Raw genomic sequence first — 10,971 nt, 5'->3', positions numbered from 1 at the left:
GCTAGGATAAAAGAAGCAGAAGAGAGAATTAGCGATATAGAAGACCAATAGATGGAGAATAAAGAAGCTGAGAAAATGAGAGATAAACAACTATAAGACCACAAGGGGTGAATTTGAGAGATAAGTGACACCAAAAGGCAAAACAATATTAGAATAATTGGGATCCCAGAAGAAGAAGAAAGAGGGGGCAGAAGGTATATTGGAGCAAATTAGAGAATTTCCCGAGTTTGATAAAGGGAACAAGCATCAAAATCCAGGAGGCACAGAGAACCCCCCTCAAAAGCAATAAAAATAGGTCATCACCCTGTCATCTAATAGTAAAACTTACAAGTCTTAATGACAAAGAGAAAATCCTGAAAGCAGTTCAGGACAAGGTCTGTAACATACAATGATAGAAATATTAGATTGGGAGCAAACCTATCCGCAGAGACCTGGCAGGCCAGATAGGACTAGCATGATATAGTCAGAGCACTCAATGAGAAAAATATGCAGCCAAGAATACTATATCCAGCTAGGTTGTCACTGAAAGTAGAAGGAGAGATAAAAAGCTTCCAGGACAAACAAAAACTAACGGAATTTACAAACACCAAACCAACCCTGTAGGAAATATTGAAAGGGGTCCTCCAAGCAAAGAGAGAGCATAAAAGTAACAGACCAGAAAGGAACAGAGACAATATACAGTAACAGTCACCTTACAGACAATACAATGGCAATAAATTCATATCTTTTGATAGTTACCCTGAATGTAAATTGGCTAAATACCCCAATCAAAAGACACAGGGTATCAGACTGGATAAAAAGAAAAAGAAAAAAAGACCTATCGATATGCTGTCTGTAAGAGACTCATTTTAGACCCAAAGACACCTCCAGATTTAAAGTGAAGGGGTGGAAAATGATTTAACATGCTAATGGACATCAAAAAAGTGGAGTGGCAATACTTATATCAGACATATTAGATTTTAATCCGAAGACTATAATAAGAGATGAGGAAGGATACTGTATCATACTTAAAGGGTCTGTCCAACAAGAAGGTCTAACAATTTTAAATACCTATGCCCCTAACATGGGAGTAGCCAATTACATAAACCAACTAATCACAAATTCAAAGAAACCCATTTACAATAATACAACAATAGTAGGAGACTTTAACAACCCCCCTCAATGAAAAGGACTGATCATCCAAGCAAAAGATCAACAAGGAGATAAAGGCTTTAAGTGACACACTGAACCAGATGGACATCACAGATATATTCAGAACATTCCATTCCAAAACAATAGAATACACATTATTCTCTAGTGCACATGGAACATTCTCCAGAATAGATCACATCTTGGGTCACAAATCAGGTCTCAGTAAGTACCAAAAGATTGCGATCATTCCCTGCATATTTTCAGACCACAGCACTCTGAAAACAATTTATTCCTCTGCTTCTTCATTCCTGCTGTTCATTCCATCAAAACGTGTTTCTCATCTAGTTTACAGAGTCCTTTGTCTCTCCTATGTTACTCCTTATCTCTGTGTTAAGGATCTCACTCATGGCTTCCACTCTTTTCTTAAGGTCAGTAAGTATCCGCCACAATCATTGCTTTAAATTCTCTATCAGAGATGTTACTTACATCTCTTATCCTTAGATCTCTGGCCATTCCCTGGTCCCGTTCATTCATATGGGATAAAGTTCTCTGTCTCCCCATTTTTTCTGCATCTCTGTATCTGTTCCTGCATGTAACTGAAGTCAGCTATGTCTTCATATGTCAGCTATGTCTCCAGGCACTTGAGCTTGACATCCCCTCAATATTGGGCTCTGTGCTGAGATTGGAGCCTGCTTGGGAATCTCTTCCTCCTCTTCGCCACTCTCGCCACTCCCCCTTCTTTCCTATTTTCTCACTCCCTTAATGAAAAAAAAAAAGTTTCACATTGGAAATCTGAAGTAAACTACACCTTTACTTCTGATGCTTGACATATTGACATCGCCTCAGTCCATGTGATAATCAGGCAGCCCCTAGATTTCTCGTGATGGCCGCCAGAAAATTTTTCAAATATTCCAAGTAAAGGTACAGTTTACTAAGTGCAGAGCCGAAAATTGTACTGGATTTCATAACCCGGAGATCGCGACCCCACCTCTGAAGGTAAACTACATCATCACATGGAATGTATGATTCCCACACGGACTAGGAGATGTCAAGCTCCAGGGCCTGCCGTCAGATCTGAGGAGACCAGGCTCAGCGACTGGCTTCCTGGGATTACATTTTGTCCAATCAGATAGGGCTTGCCGGTGACGTCAGGAAACGCAGCGACTGTAAAAGAGCCGGCGCCCAGCAAACCGCTGCCAGCCCTTCCTTCTGAGCTGTCGGGAAGGCGAGCCCCACATGGCTGATCCTGGCTGTGAGACCTCTTCTGAGGAGAGCTTGGGCACTGAGGAGCCCAGGGCAGCGGACCCGAAGAGTCCAAAGCAGGAGCAGCCAAAGCGCCGCAGACGCCGCCGCAGTGGCTGCTGCCCCGACAGTTTTGCCACCTACTTCCCCAGGGTTCTGAAGCACGTTCACGAGGGCCTGAGCCTCTCGAAGAAGGCCGTGAGCGTCTTGGATTCGTTCGTCAAGGACATCTTCGAGCGCATCGCCGACGAGGCGTCTCGCCTGGCCCACTCCACCAAGCGCTCCACCATCACCTCCAGGGAGATCCAGACAGCCGTGCGCCTGCTGCTGCCCGAGGAAATTGGCAAGCATGCCGTGTCTGAGGCCACCAAGGCTGTCATCAGGTTCAAGAGACGCGAATGAGCTGCCTCTGGACCGCCTGACCAGCTCGCAAACCAAAGGCTCTTTTCAGAGCCACCTCACTTGACCCAGAAAGACCTGTAACTCTCCAGAGTGCCACCTACTCCGGCATTTCGGCCTGGGCCATTCTGACCATTCTTAAAACCCTTTGAACCGTGAGCAAGTCCACTTTAATATATGTGTGTGGTGCGGTCTGTTAGGAGTTTCCTTGACCCTATCACATTTCGTCACTTTCTAAACAGCCTGTCCCTTCAGGTCAGCCTCTTCAGCACTCTTTTTTTTTAATATTTTATTTATTTGAGAGAGAGAAACCACAGCTAGGCAGAGAGGCAGGCAGAGAGAGAGGAGGAAGCAGGCTCCCTGCAGAGCAGAGAGCCCGATGTGGGGCTCGATCCCAGGACCCCGGGATCATGACCTGAGCCGAAGGCAGAGGCTTCAACCCACTGAGCCACCCAGGCGCCCCTCCTCAGCACTCTTTATCGTTACAGCTGGGTCCACAGTAATTTTACTTGCCTATTGTATCCTCCTTCACCCACTTGCCTAGAGTAGTGTCCTATCGAGATTTTTTGAGTGTGTTGATAGAGCAACAAGTGAAGGGCTGTAGCGGATACAGAACTCACACTTACCCCACTCACACTCCTCAGCATATCCCCGCAACCTAATTCCATTAATTATATAAAAGAGGACCCAAACACCGTGCAGAAAACTCAATCTAGACTCATGCCCACTCAAGCTCCCGACCTTCTGATAGGCCTACTTTACTTCGTTCGAATTTAACCTGCTTCTATCATCTTTCCCTTCTGACACAAAAGTCTTCCTGAACTGTAATTATGCATGGATGACGGGGTCCTCCAATGAGAGCAGCTGGAAGCTGCTTCCCAGCCTCCGCTAGAAGCAGCCAATAAGCATCTGGCAGCACAGGATCCACAGCCATTGGCCCAAAGGGTGGTGGGGTGACAAGAGCTGAACCAATAACAGCCTTCCTGGGACACAGAGCACCGCCTGGAGATAGAGGGGTAAGGTGGTGGTGGTGTCAGCCTTCCTGTGGGCTTCTGCTGAAGCTCTTGCTTTGAACCAGGGTGGTTGAAGGGTAAACATGCCCATGTCACATTGGGGCATGTTCCTATTGCTTTGCATCAAAATAAGAGGAGGCTGTTTGGCAATTAAAAGAACTAAGAGGACTCCTTCCTCTACCTCAAGTGATTGGATGGGTAGGGGGACTTAAGATAATGGTAATGCCCTTTAATACCCATTGTGTTTTTTCTTCTTGGAACTTGGGCTAGGCTTGGGTTTGCTCTTTTTCTTTTTCTTTTTCTTGTCTTGTCTTGTCTTGTCTTATCTTTCCTTGTCTTTCCATTTCTTCCTTCCTTTCTGCCTGCCTTCTTCTTTCTTCCTTCCTTCCTTCCATTTTGTTTGTTTGTTTGTTTGTTTCTTTCTTTCTTTCTTCTTGTTTCATTTTCCTATAGGTACATGCTGAATTTCACGGTAGTTGTTGATTATCCGAGTGCTTTGCATTTCACTGAGTTCGAGCTTCCTATATATCTGTGAAGAGAGAACACACTGGTGGGGTGGGGGTGTTGGGCAGGTTTCGGTGCTTTGAAATTTGTTACGAGTTGCACTAAAACCCATTATTTCATCATGTTTGCTATGTATCCCATGTGGACATTAAAATAAATTCTAGGGGCGCCTGGGTGGCTCAGTGGGTTAAGCCGCTGCCTTCGGCTCAGGTCATGATCTCAGGGTCCTGGGATCGAGTCCTGCATCGGGCTCTCCGCTTGGCGGGGAGCCTGCTTCCCTCTCTCTCTCTCTCTCTGCCCGCCTCTCTGTCTACTTGTGATCTCTCTCTGTCAAATAAATAAATAAAATCTTTAAAAAAATAAATAAATAAATTCTAAATAACCTTTGACTTGAATGTAGAAACCTGTGAAAGGTGTCACTCTGAGCCAAATGGTGAGACAAATGCGAGCTAATATACAGCAATCCAACCTTTTCTTGAGTCCACCAGAAGAGAGATAAATCCAAAGGGATATGAAAAGGGATGGAAGGCTTGCTGCACAAATATTCAAGGAAAGCTACTGTAAAATGAAGGGCCAGGGGCGCCTGGGTGGCTCAGTGGATTAAGCCGCTGCCTTCGGCTCAGGTCATGATCTCAGGGTTCTGGGATCGAGCCCCGCATCAGGCTCTCTGCTCCACAGGGAGCCTGCTTCCTCCTCTCTCTCTGCCTGCCTCTCTGCCTACTTGTGATCTCTCTCTCTGTCAAATAAATAAATAAAATCTTTAAAAAAAATAAAAAAAAAATGAAGGGCCAGTAAATCCCTGTGGGTGGTCCCTAGAAATTGCCATTTACCTGGGGAACTAAATTTTTGAAGCCACGGGCTCTTTTCAGAGCCGTATGGCTTTTCAGAGAAAGGCCTGTGGACCATTTAGAAAAATTACATTCTGTTTCACAAAGTCTCTTAATTTCCGTCATGCTAGTTGCTGCGGTTCAAAATGCCCTTTCTGTCCACATGACTTACAGTGGTTTTTCAAAGTTATTCATGCACATTGGTCTCATACGTATTGTTTTACTTAAAAAGTCGTTTTAAGAATGGGAATCCAGAGGAGCTTGGGAAGATGGCAGAGTAGGAGGAGACTGAACTCACCCTGTCCCACGTTTACAATTAGTTAGCATCCACAACAAGTAAATAAACCAGAGGGCAATCCAACGACTGGAAGAACGAACCCCACAGCTAAATATAGGGAGGAAGCTGCATCTGAAAGCTTAGGAAGGTCAGAAATGTGGAGAGAGTCTGCCTGCAGGAACATGTGGGGAGGGCAGAGAAATGGGCCCTCGCACCAGGGAACTCACACGGAGGAGACTAATACCCATACCGTTCAGCTGTGGGAACTAGAGGGGCTGAATACCATGAGTTTGTATAACCAGTGGGACTTGGAGCCTGGAGCTCTGAAAGTCAGCTGTCTCAGCACTGAGCAAACCAAGAGGGAGAGTGACAGCTGGGTCGCCACCCTTAAAGAGAGAGCAGCCCATGTGGAGAAGCAACATAAAAACGGCAGTTTACACGATGCCAGGGCAAACGGGAGACAGAACTGTTCATACTGATTTTGGAGCGTGGTGGAGGACCTCTCTGAGCAGGAAGGAGCTGCAGGTGCCATTTTCCTCCCCTGCCCCGCAGCATAAACAAAAGGCCATCTGTGCACTGCACAGACACTTGCTACCTAACCCGCTAGCACAGTGCCATGCCCACCAGTTCTCCTGAGGACTTGCCCACTCCAAGCCTGCTGGCCTCAGCCCTGGGGGCGTCAGGGCAGATTTTGTTAGAGCGGTGCATGCCCCACCCAGCCACCCGGTGCACAGCTGCTTCCCTGCCCAGCCACTGAACCGTGCCCAGCAGCGCTGCCTCCCCCAGCCGCGCACCCACAGCCACTGTTGTGGGTGGGGCCCAGCTGCACCCAGCCATTGCCTCCAGACACACCCAGCTTCATGCTCCTGGCCAACCCCACACACAGGTCCAGCCACCACAGCACTTGGGAGAATCCAGCAGAGGACCAGTAGCCCAATGCAAATTTTGCTCCCAAGTTCCCTGGTGGGCACGCCCCCCGCCCCCTGCCCTGTCCCCAGAACGGGCCTCCCTGGGTCCCGGTAACAGCACAGAGAACAAGCACAGCCCACAACAGGCAGAGAGTCAGTACAGATGACTGCCCTGAAAGGAAACCGACTCAGACACAAGATCAGGGCATAAGCGGCACGCATAGCATACTCTCCTGAAGTGCCAAGTCCTGGTCAACATGGGACACAGCACGCAGGGCACTCTGGGAATACCTCTTCACAAAGTCCCTACTTTCAAGAGCAGAAGACGTAGCTGACTTCCGTAACATGCAGGAACAGATAGAGAGAAGCAGACAAAATGAGGAGACAGGGAACTTTATCCCATATGAAAGAGCGGGACCAGGCCACGGCCAGAGATCTAAGCAAAAAAGATGTAAGTAACATCTCTGATAGAGAATTTAAAGCAATGATCGGTGACGATACTCACTGAACTTAAGAAAAGAGTGGAAGACACGAGTGAGACCCTTAACACAGAGATAAGGGGTAACATAGCAGAGATAAAGGACTCCATAAACGAGAGGAGAAACACATTTGATCGAATGAACAGCAGGATGGAAGAAGCAGAGGAATGAATTGGTGACCTAGAAGACAGAGTAATCGAAAGGAATCAAGCCAAACAATAGAGGTAAGAAAGAATTATGCAAAACTATAGTAGACTTAGGGTACTTAGTGAGTCCATCAAATGTAATAACATTCACATTTTAGCAGCCCCAGAAGAAGAAGAAGAAGAGAGAGAAGGAGGCAGAAAACTTATATGGAGAAATAATAGCCGAAAACTTCCCTAAACTGGGGAAGGAAACAAACATCCAGATCCAGGCGGCACAGAGAACTGCCACAAAAATCAACAGAGGTAGACTCACGCCAAGACATACTGTAATTAAATCAGCGAAATAGGGTGAAAGGAAAATTTGAAAAGCAGAAAGACAAAAGAAGACAGTAATTTACAAGGGAAAACCAAAACCCGTAAGGCTAGCAGGAGACTTTTCAAGAGAAAATTTGCAGGCCGGAAGGCAGTGGCATGATACATGCAGAGAGCTGAAAGGCAAGAATCTGCTGCCAGGAAGACTCTATCCAGCAAGGCTGCAATTCAGAATTGAAGGAGACATAGAGAGTTTCCCAGAGAAACCAAAACTAAAGGAGTTTGTGACCACTAAACCGGCCCTGCAAGAAGTAGGAAAGGGTACTCTGTGTGTAAAGGAGAGATCCAAAGTGACAGTATCAAGGTAGGAAAAAAAAAACACAAAAGCACTAAAAATTGAATATTTTGGTAAAAAGTCAGTAAAGGAATTCACAAAATACAAGGATTTAAAATGTAACAACATAGGGGCGCCTGGGTCTCTCAGTGGGTTAAGGCCTCTGCCTTCAGCTCAGGTCATGATCTCAGGGTCCTGGGATCGAGCCCCGCATCGGGCTCTCTGCTCTGAGGGGAGCCTGCTTCCTCCTCTCTCTCTGCCTGCCTCTCTGCCTACTTGTGATCTCTGCCTGTCAAATAAATAAATAAAATCTTAAAAAAAAAAGATTCTCTCGCTCCTCCTCCCTCTTCCCCTCCCCACTCTCTCCCTCACTATGAAAAATGAAAATAAAAATAAATAAAAACTAAAATGTAACAACATGTACCTAAAACACGAGGAGGAGAGGAGTCAAGAATGGGTTCAAACTTAAGTGACCATCAACTTAATATAGACTGCTATGTGCAGAAAAGGTTATACACAAACTTAATGGCAACCACAAATCAAAAACCACCAATAAACAGGCAAAGAATAAAGAGAACGGGACCCAAATATGTCATTAAAGAAAATCAGCAAACCATGAAAGAGAGAAAGACAAGAAAAGATCAGAGAAAATCTTCAGAAACAACCATGGAACAGGTAACAAAATGGTGATAAATACATATCTATCGATAATTACTTTGAATGTGAACGGACTAAATGCTCCAATCAAAAGACATGGGGTGACAGAATGAATCAAAAAAAAAAAAAAAAGACCCATCTATATGCTGCCTACAAGAGACTCATTTTAGGCCTAAAGACACCAACGGTTGGAAAGTGAGGGGATGGAGCAACACCTATCATGCACATGGATGTCAAAATAAAGCCAGAGTAGCAATCGTTGTATCGGACAAACTAGACCTTAATGGTCTCAGTCATACGTGGAACATAAGGAATAGCACGGAGGACATTAGAGGAAGGAAGGGAAAAATGAAGGTGGGGGGATTCAGAGGGGGATACGAACCATGAGAGACTGTGGACTCCGGAAAACAATCTGAGGATTTTAGAGGGGAGGAGGGGTTGGGGATGGGGGCACCCAGTGATGGGTATGAAGGAGGCCACGTGTTGTGATGAGCCCTGGGTGTTACATGGCAGTAGTGAATCAGGAACGCAACATCAAAATCCAATGGTGTGCTGTATGGTGACTAACACAACAGAATTAAAAAAAAAAAAAAAGACTGTAACAAGAGACAAAGAAGGACACTATATAATAATAAAGAGGATACTCCAATAAGAAGCTATAAGAATTATAAATATTTACACACCCAACGTGGGAGCACCCAAATACATAAAAACAGTGAATAACAAGCACAAAGGAACTGAGCGATAATAATACAATAGTAGTAGGGGACCTTAAGGCCTGACTTACATCAATGGACAGGTGGTCTAAACAGAAAATCAACAAGGGACCAATGGCTTTGAATGACCCACTGGACCAGATGGGTTTAGGAGATATGTTCAGAATATTCCATCCGAAAGCAGCAGAATACACATTGTTTTCAAGTACCCAGGGAACGTTTTCCAGAATAGAGGTGGACACGTTGACTCTGGGTCTCCAGAGCATCCTGGTTTCTAGCACGTCCTGATCCAATGCCGCTTACTGCTTATCTGAAATAAGGTAATGACGTGGAATATAAAGTACTCCAATAAAAACATGAATCTTCTAAGACCTGTTACTGTTTGAGGTTGAAAACCAGCAGACAAAATGCACAATGAAATGGAATGTTTGAAAGATTTTCTGACCGAGGTCCCAAGGAGTTTAGAGGGCACTGGATTTCCCTCTCTGACTGTCTGATGTGATGTCACGTTCAAGGGTATGCAACCACAGGTGACACGGCCTGGCATAGAGCCCCGCTTTCCTGCCTTGCATTTGGTCCAATCAGGTATGGAGGTTGCCCGTGACGTCGGGAAGCGCAGCGACGATAAACCAGCCAGCACCCCCCACCCCCACCCCGGCTCTGCAGCCGCCATTGTCCTTCCTTCTGAAGCGTGGGAAAGGCGAGCCCCATATGGCGGAGCCTGGCTGTGAGACCTCTCGGGAGGAAAGCCTGGGCACAGGGGAGGAGCCCACAGAAGCTGACCCGAAGAGCCCGAAGCAGAAGCCGCCAAGGGGCCAATGCCGCCGCCGCCACCACCACCACCACCACCGCTGCTCCCACAACAGTTTCGCTACCTACTTCCCCAGGGTTCTGAAGCACGTTCACGAGGGCCTGAGCCTCTCGAAGAAGGCCGTGAGCGTCTTGGATTCGTTCGTCAAGGACATCTTTGAGCGCATCGCCAACGAGGCATCTCGTCTGGCCCACTCCACCAAGCGCTCCACCATCACCTCCAGGGAGATCCAGACAGCCGTGCGCCTGCTGCTGCCCGGGGAGATTGGCAAGTACGCTGCGTCTGAGGCCACCAAAGCCATCCTCAGGTACACCTTCCGCCAATGAGCTGCCTCCGGACCACCTGACCACCTCGTAAACCAAAGGCTCTTTTCAGAGCCACCTTACTTGGCGGGAAAAACCTGTAGCTTTAAAAAGCGGGACAAACTCTATAGTTTTTGTTCTTGCTGCGGCATTCTGTGGATATTTACAGCATTTTTACTTTGAACAAAACAGGATCAGCACTACTTTAATCTGTACTGGAGTGCACTTTATTCCTTGGACAGCTGTGGGCTCTCCTACCATGCCGCATTTCTTGGCTTTCCCAAACACTCATTTCTGTTAGTTATTTCTGCAGGTCAGCCTCAGTGGGGGTTATTTTTGTTACAGTGATGTTACCCTTTTCTTTCTCATTCTCTCATTAGCATGTGGGGAATTTTCCAGAGTTTCCTTATGGGTGATCCGGCAACAGATAAAGTGCAGAAGCTGATATAAGAATCCATCTGACCTCTCTTAGGTGGGTTATTAAAGAGATTATTAAATATCTGAGGCAAGGTCAATCTCCTCTATGCCTTTATAGAGAAAAATATTTTCAATATGCTTTTGAAATTTATGCTGTTAACATGATATCATGGTTCTTACTACAGTTTTTAAATGGATTCTGCAATAAATTTATGAAAACTTCTGTCTTAATGTTTTGTGCAGTAAATATTGGCAGATATTATTGACATAAGAGCTTTGGCAGTTCCCCTTTGTTTATTTTTTGTTTGTTTGTTTGTTTTGTTTTCTTTATCAGGTTTTTTATTTCAATAGCAGAGAAAGCAGTACTGTCATATTTGTGATAATATCACCCTAGCCCTATACAATATTTTTTAGTTTACAGAGGACTTTGACAGGTACTGTTTTATCTGGCGTTTACAACAACGCTATTATACCTAGTTTATCACAGAAGAAACTC

At 45.7% G+C, this 10,971-nt stretch overlaps 1 protein-coding gene across 1 annotated transcript; it reads left to right on the top strand.

Moving 5' to 3' along the window:
- The first annotated feature begins 2,367 nt into the window (after positions 1–2,367).
- Positions 2,368–10,082, top strand: LOC123934956 (histone H2B-like). Its single transcript, XM_045995242.1, has 3 exons — positions 2,368–2,756; positions 4,358–4,363; positions 9,863–10,082. Exons 1-3 carry the CDS (start codon positions 2,368–2,370, stop codon positions 10,080–10,082), a joined length of 615 nt encoding a protein of 204 aa, XP_045851198.1.
- Positions 10,083–10,971: the final 889 nt, after the last annotated feature.

This window comes from Meles meles, chromosome X (assembly GCF_922984935.1).
Source record: "Meles meles chromosome X, mMelMel3.1 paternal haplotype, whole genome shotgun sequence".
Classification (NCBI taxonomy): Eukaryota; Metazoa; Chordata; class Mammalia; order Carnivora; family Mustelidae; genus Meles; species Meles meles.
The sequence above is the reverse complement of the archived record's forward strand: the minus strand, read 5'-3'. Positions and strand labels throughout refer to the sequence as shown.